The sequence below is a fragment of the Leptidea sinapis genome, chromosome 7 (genome assembly GCF_905404315.1).
Source record: "Leptidea sinapis chromosome 7, ilLepSina1.1, whole genome shotgun sequence".
NCBI lineage: Eukaryota > Metazoa > Arthropoda > Insecta > Lepidoptera > Pieridae > Leptidea > Leptidea sinapis.
In genome coordinates this window covers 2901444-2915357 of record NC_066271.1, presented here as the reverse complement: position 1 = coordinate 2915357, position 13914 = coordinate 2901444, and the positions used below count along the sequence as shown (strand labels likewise).

General features: G+C 42.4%; 2 protein-coding genes across 2 annotated transcripts in view; both read left to right on the top strand.

The window, feature by feature from the left end:
• Nucleotides 1-13914, top strand: part of LOC126965421 (zinc finger protein 271-like) — a 142246-nt gene that overhangs the window by 111349 nt on the left and 16983 nt on the right. The window lies entirely within an intron of this gene.
• Nucleotides 7622-8966, top strand: LOC126965425 (zinc finger protein 239-like). The gene has a single exon (XM_050809034.1). The coding sequence runs from the start codon at nucleotides 7735-7737 to the stop codon at nucleotides 8710-8712; it is 978 nt and encodes a 325-aa protein (XP_050664991.1). The 5' UTR covers nucleotides 7622-7734; the 3' UTR covers nucleotides 8713-8966.

The window sequence follows — 13914 nt, the reverse complement described above, 5'->3', positions numbered from 1 at the left end:
TTATTTTATTGATTCGACGCAAATGAAACAATACTGTTGGTAAGGAACCGTTAAACCATGCCGTTAATTCCTGGGTAGTTTGGCTCGGATCGCCTTCCACCATCTCTTTCAATTCTTGGTTATTCAGCTGTGTGGGGCGGTCTTTCACTGGTTCGTTCTTTACAAAAAAGTTTCCATTACGAAAGCGATTAAACCAAAATCGCACGGTGCGTCCATTAGCAGTGCCCTCTCCAAACACAACGCTGATATTGGGATCTTTTTCTGCTGCGACGGGGCTCGTATTCAAAAATCACTCGAATTTTCGAAGTATCCTTCTTAAGTGTCTAAGCTGAACAAAAAAATGAACTTAATGTTGATAGTCGAATATTATTTAAAAGAAAAACTACATAGGTACCATCTGAAAAAAGTTATACTCAAAAATCTCAAACCATGAATGTTCTATGTCAATTTGAAGTAGCAATTACAATAAAACGGCAATTTCATACTCTTATATGTATTTATGTATGTTAAGGTATAATTCTATTAAAAGTAACGGGGTAGACTAATATGTTTGAAGCTTGTCAATTCGTAAAAATAGTACGTATTTTGGAAATACGACTCAATAATACAATATTATATTGTGTACAGTTTGTCCTTCGTGTCGAGATTATGTGTACGAATACTGCGCTATACATGGCCCGTTACTGATCATACCGGATGATAAGGTAAGTGGAAGTTATTATACCTACTCATAACAATTTACACACACTTTTTTTAATACAAGAGGAGGCAAACTGGCAAGAGGCTCACGTGATAGGAAGTGGTGAGGCAGCCGCTCATAGACATCGGCAACAACAGGTGTCAAGAGATGACTTGCCGGCCTTTAATTTGGGAGTATGCTCTTTACGTGAAGGTGGGTAAGTCGTATCGATTCGGGAAAACAGCAGCCGATAATTGATTCCACAGAGTGGCTGTGCGAGGCAAGAAATTTCTTGCAATACGCGCATGATAAATGCGGTATTAGAAAACACTGTAAATAAGAAGTAATAATATTATGTATACATTGTGGCTTGTGAAAATTATGCTGAAGACAAATAAATATACATAACAGGATTCGCTTTGTCAGGGTTGTTGACTCATCCTAAACTGAGCACTACGCATGTACTGGCAATCGCTATTCCTTTAATGTTGCAACAGACTATAGGCGGTGATCACTTTCAATTGTTCTATTCCATAAACATCGTTATCGTTATAACAAAACTTTATTAAGATAAGTTTATAACGTTCAGGTCCCTGCCGTAACAAACCTCCCCCCGATAGTACCGAGGGCAGCCCTGACCGTACCAAGAGTATTTCTGCATTTAAATGTATCCACTATTAGAGGTAAGTTTGTTAAGTTCATCGCTTTTCAATAAGAAGATTGTAAAGAAAAAGGAATTATCCATTATATATCTGAATCATTGATGTACAGATAACGCCACTAGTCGTTAACACGCATTGCATTGGTCGTTCTTAAGCGCACTCCGCGAAAGGAATTATTCTACAGAATTGAAAGTATGTGGGCTTTATGGTTCAGGAAATAGCGTGATGAGTTAATACATTTAAGTAATATATATAGTACATAGCAGTATATAGTACATAGGTGAAAATCTCTTTCAAATATATACTTTTTATTGTATTTCTTTGGTTTTTACCTAAAACGATCCAATTTTAATTACCATGGAATATAAGGCGCCGGTTTGGGAGTGTTCGCTACGAGAACCCTACCACGTAATGTGCGGTTTGGACCGTACAGAGGAGTACGTAGTAAGGACGCTGCTTCAAACTACTGCTGGCAGGTGAGTCTACTAATACAAGTTAATAATTACCTTTTGGGATACCTTCATTTTCACGCTACGATAATGGTACGCTGGCTGACGTAACACTACTCCACTTTGTATTTACTGCTATCTGGAACCAATATCCAGAATTATATCATGACACCCCACAAATTCTACTTTTATTTTTTATATTATTATGTATTATTATTATATTATTACGTATACTTATACTTACCCAATATAAATGTGTACCGTCCACCGTAGTGGACTCTTGTTTTTATGTGCAAGCAACAAACTGAATGATAAAAAAAATTAAACAAAACCGACTACCAACATAACATACATGCCATATGGCGAGTGTGATTAAAAGGAATATTATATCAATAACTTTATATATGGAAGCTGTTTATAAAACTTGTATAGTGAAAAATGCTTAAAAAATTTATTCATCACTTCATATCTATTTTATTATTTAAGAATTTGATGTTATATTGTGTTTTATACTGTCGGTGATATCCTCAGATATACGACAAAGACCACAAACCCTCGCACATGGTGGACGCCGAAGACGGGAACAACTCCAATTGGATGCGGTTCATTAACTGCTCTAGACATTGGAGTGAACAGAACCTCATCGCGTTCCAGTACAAGGGAGAATTGTATTACTGGTAACATTTTTAGATTTTGCTTATATCATATCACACGTCGTCTTAGATTTTAAAATTGGGTCCAAAGACTAAAGCCTGCAGAGAGATACAGGAAGCCTTTGTTAAAAGACAAACAGAACTCAATTAAAAAAAGTCAAAGTTATGAAAGAAGAACTAAGCAAATAATACAAAGAAACTTATAAACCAAATAATAAAGAAGATAATACATGTATAAAGAAAGCATTTAATGGACTTAATCATCATTAACTATGATCTACAAACTAGAACGTAAACATAACATCACAAATAGAAGACGTGATTATAAAGAACAAACAACCAACTTACTTAATGAAAAAAAACGTAAAAGAAAAAGAAAATAAACTATCTTGCAATCCACCAAGTACCTGAGACTGAAGTATGATCTAAATGTTTACGAGCATATAAAGAAACTAAAGGCGGAAAAAGGTCAAAATCCTGATGGAACAACTAATGAAAGCATAAAATGAGACGCACCTGTTCATACGTTACATGAGACAACTGTTTAATATTATAGTACTAGAAACAAAAGAGCCGTACAAAACAGGGAATCCACTAGAAATAGGAAAATTCAGATCGATAAGTCTAATTCAAATTCAAATTCAAATATTTTTACTCAAACTAGGATTTAAAATCACTTATTGAACGTCAAAAACTACCCATTCAAAAGAGACTGCCTCAGACCTGAGAAGAATGGGTGTAAGAAACTCAGCGGGGTTTTTATTTTAATATAAAATATGGATTACAATGTAATATCGTACAATAAACATTTATAATTAAAGAGCCTGAGGGTGTTCGCTTTATTCCCAGTCCGTGGTGTCATTAAGAAAATCGTTTATGCTATAATAACCTTTCCCAAAAACGTTTTTTAACAATTCTTTTAAATTTCTTAACACATTTGTTTTGTACATTTTCTGGGATCATATTGTAGAAGCATATACATCGCCCAACAAAAGACTTACTAACTCGACCCAACCGAGTAGTAGGCATAACAAGTTTATGTTTGTACCTCGTGTTACAGTTTCTTGTAAATTCCTCAATGTGCTTATGTACATACAGAACATTATCAAAAATGTATTGAGAAGCAACAGTCAAAGTGTTTATTTCTTCAAAATTTTTCTCTTAATGATTCTTTAGGACCTAGGTTATAAATCGCGCGAACAGCCCTCTTCTGCAGCACAAAGTTAGTATTAATATCGGCCGCTCACTGCCCCATAACAATATACCATAGGACATAATACTATGAAAATAACTAAAGTATACTAATCTCGCCGTATCTATGTCAGTTAACCGTCTAATTTTCTTAACCGCATATGCTGCAGAACTAAGACTATTCGCCAATCCTTCAATATGGGAGCCCCACTGCAATTTGGAATCAAGAGTAATGCCAAGAAATACAGCAGATTCCACTGGTTTTACCACCTCTCCATTTAATAAAATATTCGCATCTACATTTTTGACATTTGGCGCGGTGAATTTAATATATTTGGTTTTATGACTATTTAACAATAAGTTATTGGCGCTAAACCAGTACACGATGTCAGATAGAGCATTGTTTACTTCGCCATATAAAACTTGGCTTCGTTTCACTATGAATATAAGTGAAGTGACATCCGCAAACAATACCACCTTGTGTTTTTTTTCTACAAGGTTAGGTAGATCATTTATATAAATTAGGAAGAGGAAGGGTCCAAGAAAACACCCTTGTGGTACCCCCATACCGAGAGGAGTCCCAGGAGATCTTCTCCCATTCACCTTGATCCTCTGAATCCTATTATTTAAATATGTGATCAGAAGATCGAGTGCAGATCCTCTTATACCTTAGTGACATAGCTTCCTGACCAGCGTTGAATGTTGAACACAATCAAAAGCCTTAGATAAATCACAGAAGATACCAAGTGCATTCTGTGATTCCTCCCAGGCCTCAAAAATATTCCTGATGAGTTCAACACCTGCATCCGTAGTCGAGCGTCCCCTAGTAAAGCCAAATTGTTTAATATGAAGTAACTTATAAGTGTTAAAGTGAGTTAGCATTTGGCTTAAAATATTTTTTTCAAATATTTTACTAAGCGTCGGCAACACTGAAACAGGGCAATAGTTATTCGGGTCAGAAGTGAGTCCCGATTTAAATATTGGTGTAATTTTACTATTCTTCAGAAGGTCAGGAAACACGCCATGTTAGATACAGCTATTAAAAGATATGGTGCTATGACGTCAATAACAGAACTTATTATTTTTACAGATATGCCCCATATATCAGCAGCTTTTTTCATATCTAAGGATCTGAAAGTTTTAATTATTTCTGCTGGGCTAACAACACTGAATTTGAAATTTTGTTTACATTCCTTAACACTTTCCAAAAGAAGTGATTTGGCAACACTGGTGGAGGAGACAAGGGTGCTTGAGATGGAATCTGAAGCTACTTCCTGCTCAGAGTGGATTTTTGAATTGTTTATTATTAGATTATTATTGTTAATAACTTTCCAAGTCATATTTATTTTATTTGAAGCATTTTTAATTTTTTCTCAAATATGCATTGCCTTAGCAAAGACTTGTCTACCCTCTGAGTAACGGCACCATAGGATACGAAACACCGTTTTTTATTCTTTAATTTATGACTACTTTCATTAAGAATTGTTTATTTCAAGCTCGTTAAATATTTTAGCACAATCAGAACTATTCCCCGCAATACGGAGCTGATGGTGTACTACGGAAGTGAGTTCGCACATCGCCTGCACGTCGATATCGGTCGATATAACTCTCCTGTAGACGAATTTGGTAATGAAATCGTACTATCGTTCGTTAACACGTACTTTCGGTCTTTTGTTCATCAAATTACCTTATGTCTGAAAACGTATTATAACAGAATACAGTTATGAAAACTTTATAAACGGATAAATATGAGATACTTATTCCTAATGTATGTAAATAGCTATTAATTTTAATACATTTCTTTGATATTATCTATAAGTCCCTTACTCCTACGGATGGATAAGATCTTTGAGGGAGACCTTTCTCCAGCAGTGGACGACGGCACTATACGAAGGTTAGGTTATGTTTATGGATCAATTTAAACAGGACCTCACGACTAATAATAATAAAAATAAATCCACAACGACGCATGATCTGCTAGTTACTCATAACGAATGCACAGCATAGCCAACTTAAAACAACGACGTTATACGGTACCTACCTTATTATAAATAATATTAAAAATAATATACCCTTGAAATGGCAAAGTAAAAATAAATAAATGAAAGTGAAAGCATGCTTCGTCAGTTTCCGTGACGCAGTCCAAACAAAAATCTCCGAAAATATGAAATACGCAATAGCAAATATTCACTTATATATAAACTATAAAAACAGAGCGAATCACAATTAGAATCGTCAACGGGCTGTATGGGCTCGAACAATTTGCCTATCCTAATATTGGACGAAGAAACCAAAAAAAAAAAGATCTGCAAACTGCACTTTACATGGGCGTTTTTTGTGTACCTTGACTTTTGTCCTGTCCTATGGCTGTTTTACGCCTTTAATTATTTTTGTTACACATGTTTACGTGAAATTATTTTTTTGTATGAATAAACATGAAATCGATTTATATTTTTACTACTTTAATAACTGTTACCTATACTGATATAAAATAATTAATTATTTAAATTGAAAATACCCCATTTTTAAGGGTGTCTCACGAAAGGTGGCATTCAGAAAAACATAAATAATTGTTATGTGTTCTTAAGGAGCGCTGTACTTTTTTTAAAGCAAGTATTAATCTGATCTCATTGCATTGATTTTACTACTATTTCGGTACTGCATTTGCGTGATGACATTTTAATGTAAAAGATATTAAAGTCGCAATGCCAAAACGTAACTCAGTAGAAAAAAACATTATTAAAACAAAAGGAATTATATTCTACCTCCGTAGAACATTAAGATACTTAAGCTGAGACAAATATTAATAACATTTAGCACTAATCAGTTTGCTTTTTATGAGAGCTTATACTACTTTCACTTAACTAAGATTACAAGAAAACCCATAAATATCAATTAGTAGTCAATAATTCTTTTTCGTCAAATATTGATTTTGTCACACACGCAATAACACAAAAATTTAATTGTCTTTGGTACACAAATATAAATAAACTCCCACATTGCATGCAATGACATGAATTAAAGTCTTACCATAGACTAACTTCAGCCATTGTATCTTATAAATTGCACGATTCAAGAAAATAAACAAATATTTAAATTTTTTTTATTTAGCAACTGTGAATTTTATATTTTTTAATGATTTTGGCTCATTATAAAACAAAGAATTGTGTACGCTAATTGTGTAATTTTCTGTAACAGCTGGAATCAAAAATTGTCAGTCCCCTTTACTACTTCTAACCCAAATTCGCTGCCCGAATCGACGTGAAGCGAATACATTGTGTACGGGTCGATCGTTTGGCATGGTGTAGAGACTTCACATTGTGTTTGTAATGTAAAGGGATAGCTCTGCTTTTTACTACATGCTTACCTTCAAAACAGCGCTTACACATTCTTAAAAGAACTGTAACTTCTATTCCTCTGAAGTAAGAAGCAAGATTATAAAGGCGTCAGTAATTACTTGATTTAATATTATTATCGTGTTAACTGGTACGTCCACGTACTTTATGTGAACCATGATTGTCTGTCTTATCTTACATTGGTATTTTAATATTTCTTGGATCCTAATCCAAATATTATTTACAAGTAACTCACTAAGTAGCGCATCCAAAGTAATAAACGTACCATAGGTGACACACGTACATAAGCGAGAAATATTCAATATAATTTTGTACTTTACAGTTATACGACTAGCAGCTAGCTATGAACACTACGATAAAATATACGTAGAATTGACCAATCCAAGTAATAATAGTGGAACTCCATTGCTTCCGAGTGGAACTCCGAAGCATTCGGTTGATTTGACGGAAAAAAAGAAAATTATCCCAGTTAAAAAGTCGAATTCAAGCAATGTTAATGGACCAACGCACGATCAAACTATTGTTTCGAAGAGAACTAATAAAATACATTCAGATACAAAGTTTTATGTCAGTATCGTCAGTGAAACAACCAATCAATCTGATAAATTGAAAGAACATAACACATTATATAGAGATAAAAAGTCTCAATCGGATAATATTACTAGAACAACGCCCAACGAACCTGATGCTTCAAAGGTACATAACACATGTGAAATAACTGAATCCAGTTATGTTGGCGGAACAATGTCCAATCAATGTAGTTATGTAAAGCAAGGTACAGGTCAACATAATGGTGAAAAACCACACTCTCGTGATGAGTGTGGTCAGAGTATCACTGCATCTGGTCATTTGACGAACCACAAAAGAATACACACCTGCGATACACCGTACCCATGCAATATATGTGGTAAGAGTTTCAATAAATCTAGTGATTTGAAGAGACATAGTAGAATACATACCGGTGATAAACCTTACCCATGCAATGTGTGTGGTAAGAGTTTCAGTGAATCTGGTCATTTGAAAAGACATAGTAGAATACATACCGGTGATAAACCTTACCCGTGCAATGTGTGTGGTAAGAGTTTCAGTGAATCTGGTCATTTGAAGACACATAGTAGAATACATACCGGTGATAAACCTTACGCATGCGATGTGTGTGGTAAGAGTTTCAGTAAATCTGGTCATTTGAAGACACATAGTAGAATACATACCGGTGATAAACCTTACCCATGCAATGTATGTGGTAAGAGTTTCATTCAATCTAGTGATTTGAAGAGACATAGTCGAATACATACAGGTGACAAACCTTACCCGTGCAATGTGTGTGGTAAGAGTTTCAGTCAATCTGGTATTTTGAAGACACATAGTAGAATACATACCGGTGAAAAACCTTACGCATGCGATGTGTGTGGTAAGAGTTTCAGTAAATCTGGTCATTTGAAGACACATAGTAGAATACATACCGGTGATAAACCTTACCCATGCAATGTGTGTAGTAAGAGTTTCAGTGAAACTGGTAGATTGAAGAGACATAGTAGAATACATACCGGTTATAAACCTTATCCATGCAATGTATGTGGTAAGAGTTTCAGTGAAACTGGTAAATTGAAGAGACATAGTAGAATACATACTGGTGATAAACCATATATATGCGACATTTGTCCGCTGAAATTTACTCATAAACAATGTCTTGTTAAATATTTACAGAAACATTTGTTATAATAATAACTTGTATATTTCTCGTGTGTACAAGGCTCCTCGTTACTTTGTAAATATGAACCGGTTTCTGTGATTGTCTCAGCTCTAAACCATACATACGATTCGAGTTTCGTATTTGAAAACATTTGAAAGATATTATTAATTTTTACAAACGTTCAAGGTAAGGTATAATTTGTTACAATAATTGAACTTCAATTTCAAGGACATTAAAAACTAGGTTAAGTTCATGAAGGAGAATGTTTAAATATTTCAATATTACAATTAAAATCATTTTTAACCGACTTCAAAAAGGAGGAGGTTATCAATTCAATCGGTATTTTTTTATGTATGTACACCGGTTACACTGAGATTTATGATTCGATTTACGTAATTCTTTTATTTGATGTGATTTAGATGCCATTTGGTCCCAAATAAAATTACATAGTTTGGCCCAGTAGCTCTTATTTTATGAACATTTATATGAAAATTTTCGTCTATCTGGATCACATAATTGTTTTTTGTGTACGGCTTTATTGCAGTTTTCATTTAGGTTAATTCTATATTATTATTAACTGACACTAAAATGTAAAAATTAAAAAAACTACGTTTAAAAAGACCGACTTCAAAAACTGAAAAGTATAAAAAAATTAAATTTTTTATTTAATACTCCTCTTATGCAAACCTTTACCTTAAATATTAAGAAAACACTATTATTTGTATGTATGTACCTATTGATAGTGTTAAGGTTTGTAATCGATTACAGTTTGATATTGTTCATAGATGTCGCCCTAAGCCATCAAGGACGCATTATCTAAGTTTATTATAGAACTGTGACCTTACTAATTATGTAACTGGTGAATATACTAGAGAGCTCGATTGCCTTCGTGTGCTGAGTCTGCTAGCGACTCGCACCGGCGCTCGGGCCCTTATAGTGTTTCAGCATATTGTGCTACTTTGTACTGAAACCTTGTTTTTGCCACGGTTAGTGTTCTGGGTAAACACGACACCCCCTCCGGTCTGGGTCCGGTCTGCCTCCTGAGGCAAACCCCGGGAACCAGCCCGGTGGGGTGCTGGCGTGCCAGCACCTCCGCTTGGGCCGCGCCTAAAGGCAAGGCAAAAAAAAAATATATAAAAAAAAAAACAGCTTGCCACCACCAATCCTGCTGCTGATGTCACAGCGACACGCGACTCGACCGCGCCCACTTCGACGTAAGGTTTTTGTGCGGTCGGCAATCTCCGGCCTTGAGGCCGGGCTGGACGCAATGATAGCGTCCGGCCAAGCCACCCTCGCTGCTGGCGCAACGAGGCGCCCCGAAGCCGCTCAAGCGGGTCCTTCAACGGGAGCCGGTGAAGCGACCTTCGCAGCGAGTCCGCTGACGCCGTCACTGGCTCCATCCATGGAATCGTTGCCGTCCATCGTCCGACCAGCAACGCCCAGGCGACGACTGATGCCCACCACTGCCGCTACGCCTATTCCTGCCGTACGCACGGCGACGCCTACAACGGCGAATCATACCGCGCAAGCGCCTCACCCACGTCAGCCACGATATCCCGCCACGCAGCCTGGTATACCCGTGGGGCGTTTCCCCTCGCCTCCTCATAGAGGAGAACACAAAACCTCGGCACGACACGACACCACCGAGTATGCCGACCCTGTCGCCAGGCTCTCCAATGGAGACCGCGACAAGCCCAACATACGCGGCTACTACCGCGTCCAAAAAGACGCCGACGACGGGCGACGTCACCGCATCCGCCGCCTCCGCCACCGCTACCGCTGCGACCGCCGCCACCACCTCAGCCACTCCGACCACCAAAGCGACCAGTCGCTACCCACCGCTGATTGTGGAGGTGCTTCCCGACTGGCCGACGCATTTCCGGGAGCTCAAAAAGCTACTCGGCCACACACCTAACGGACGCCCGTTTGGCAAAGGCGTCCGCTTCATCCCCAAGTCGGACCAGGAGTTCCGCCACATCCAGCGCTGCCTCACGCAGCTGGAAAGTGTCGCTGGAATCTCCTGGTTCTGCTACTCGCTCCCCGCGGAGAGGAGCGCTAAGGTAGCAATACGGGGCCTGCCGGCAAACACAGAGCCGGCACAAGTGGACGCGGAGCTGCGTGAGCTCGGATACGTCCCGGAGCACGTGCGCGCGATCCCCGCGCGCCCAGGCAGACCGGGATGTCTGATGTTCGTGCAACTCCAGGTGCACGAGCTCCTCTGTATGCCCGGGATCACCATCGAGGCGTGGCGCGGCAGAAAGGGACCAGCGCAGTGCCATCGCTGCCAGCAGTTTCGGCACTCCTCGCACAACTGCCACCGGCCCATTGCCTGTGTGCGGTGTGGGGACAACCATCCTGCACGAGAGTGCCAGCGCCCCAGGGAGGACCCGCCGACGTGCGCCAACTGCGGTGGCGCGCACACGGCGAACAAAGCAAACTGCCCGGTGTTCCGCAAAGAGACGCGCAACCGCCGGGCGGGCACCATCGCACGCACTGGCTGTCGCCAACCAGCCACGGCAACCGGCTAAACACCGACGCAAACGCGGGAAACGCGCTCAAGCGCGCCAAGGCGCCCTACCTGCCGCACCACCTACTGCGACACGCGCTGCTGCGCCCGCCGCACTGCAGCCTACCGAGCGCAGTACGAAATCGTCCAAGCCCACCGTGGTCGCCGCCCCCGCAGGGGGGACGAAGGCGAAGCGAGTGACGCCGCTGGACCCGCGACTCACCAAAGTTATCAGCACATTGAATCATGTGCTGATGGCCATCCAGGAGCAGCGTGACCCTATTCCGCTGATCCTGGGTTGCATCACGGAGCTCTGCACCTTTTATGGCTGAGCTCCGCATCGTGTTTTGGAACGCCGACGGGCTTTCATCACAAAAAGCCCGTCTCTTCAAGACTTTGCTTTCTCAGCGTCGAGTGGACATCGGCCTGATCAGCGAGACTCACCTCAGACCGGTAGACATTTGAAGGTTTCCGGATACTACGTCTACCGGGAGGACCACGCCTCGCCGATCGGGACTGCTTACAGGGGATTAGCAGTCTTGGTCCGTCGGAACGTCATTCACCAACTGCTGCCAGTACCTCAACTGCAGACGTCGTATGCCCTAGGCGTGGAGATCTGCATCGAACATCAGCCCACCCGTGTGTTCGCTTTCTACAAGCCGCCGCAGAACCGACTCGCAGTGGCTGATGTCCACACCTTGTTGGACTCGCTGCTGCCCACGATTGTCGCGGGCGACTTCAACGCGAAACACACGGCGTGGAACTCCAATATCGTGAGCCCAGATGGCAGACGCCTCCTGGACGACGCAGATCGCCACGGTTACCAGGTGCTAGGACCAGAGGTCCCGACGCACTACCCGTACTGTGCAGCCCACATGCCAGACGTCCTTGACATAGCCGTCACGTGCGGCCTAGCTGCCGCACCGTCGTTAGACGTTCTGGATGACCACCTCATCTCCGACCACCAAGCAGTCCTTTTGACGCTGAAGACAACCCCGATGACGACATCGCTGCCTTCTCCGAAGCATCGCCAGGACTGACGAATCTTCGCCGAACACATGGCCGAACATTCGCCATCCTTTAGAGTAGAGAGCCCTGCAGACGTTGATCGACTCGCCACGGCCCTCAGCGCAACAGCGTCCAATGCGCTTCGAGAGTCCAGACTCGACGCTGCATCTACTCGTAGACAACCCCAGCTCCCTGCCTACATACAAGCGATGATCGAGGAGAAGAGGAAGCTGCGAAGGCAATGGCAAAACCTGCGGTGCCCGACCATGAAGACGCGGCTGAACGCTCTGGCTGCCAAGATCTCAGACGCACTGGGGACAGTTGCAGACGAATCCTGGCACTCCGCCATTGAGCGAGCCGGTGACGACTGGTCTGGCATGCACCGCCTATGCCGCCAACTCTCCGGGAAGCCCTCCCCGATCAGACCCCTCATGGCCAGTGACGGAACCCCACGTTATCGAGCTGAGGATCGAGCGGAGATATTTGCGGACTACCTGGAGACGCAGTTTACACCCAACCCGACCGCAGATGTGCAGCACGTAGAGACCATCGAGCGACATGTGAAGAACTACTTCGAGTCGCCGATAGTACCGACAGAAGACCCCGTCGTGTTCTCCCCCGGACAAGTCCAAAGGATGATTCGGCGAACTAGACTGCGCAAAGCACCCGGCCCTGATCGAGTCACCAACGAAGCCCTGCGTCACCTACCTCCGCGAGCAATCGCGACTCTGACGCGGCTCTTCAACGGAATCCTCCGTACCGGGCACTTTCCATCATCGTGGAAGCTCGGCCGAGTCATCCTGATTCCCAAGCAAGGCAAGAACATCATGCTGCCTGGGAGTTACCGTCCCATCACTTTTCTATCCACCACCTCGAAAGTCTTCGAGAAGCTACTGTTGCTGCACATCACGCCGCATCTTCAGCCACGCGACGAACAGTTCGGTTTCCGTGCCGAACACTCCACCACTTTACAAGTGACGAGGGTACTGCACCATCTCGCTACCGCCTACAACAAGCGAGAGCAGTCTGTTGCAGTATTCCTCGATATGGAGAAGGCGTTCGATCGCGTCTGGCACGCCGGCCTCGTGTACAAGCTGTCCACGTCTACTACTCCCCGCCGAGTAGTTAAGACTGTGGCCACCTTTTTGGAAGACAGACGTTTTCAAGTGGCGGTTGAAGACGCTCTGTCCACGGAGCGCCCCATCCGAGCTGGTGTGCCCCAGGGAAGCTGCCTGTCGCCCGTCTGCTACAGCAGATACACGGACGACATTCCAGTCGCCGACGGCGCCATTTTAGCACTGTATGCTGACGACGCGGCGTTCATTACCACCTCGCTGAATGCCCCGCATGCAGCGCTGAAGATGCAGCAAGCACTGGACGCGATTCCCACCTGGCTGAAGGACTGGAGACTCAAGGTCAATGTGGCGAAGACTCAGGCGATTTCCATCGGGTGGGCGCGCCTATTGCCGCCCCCGGTGTCACTCATGGGCGAGACCGTCGTATGGTCCCCGAAGGCCAAATACCTCGGTGTGACCATCGACAGGACACTCTCGATGCGGCCCCATGTTAAGAACATGGTTGCCCAGACGCGCGCCGCACGGAACGTTCTCCGACCCGTGCTGGCGTCCCACCTGCCTCTCCGTACGAAGTTGTGCGTATACAAGGCGTACGTTCGCACGCGACTCACCTACGCTGCCCCCGCCTGGTTTGCGCTGAC

What these genes read in the sequence shown, in the direction of transcription:
- LOC126965425 (XM_050809034.1), top strand. Translation starts at nt 7,735, where the DNA reads ATGTCCAATCAATGTAGTTATGTAAAGCAAGGTACAGGTCAACATAAT.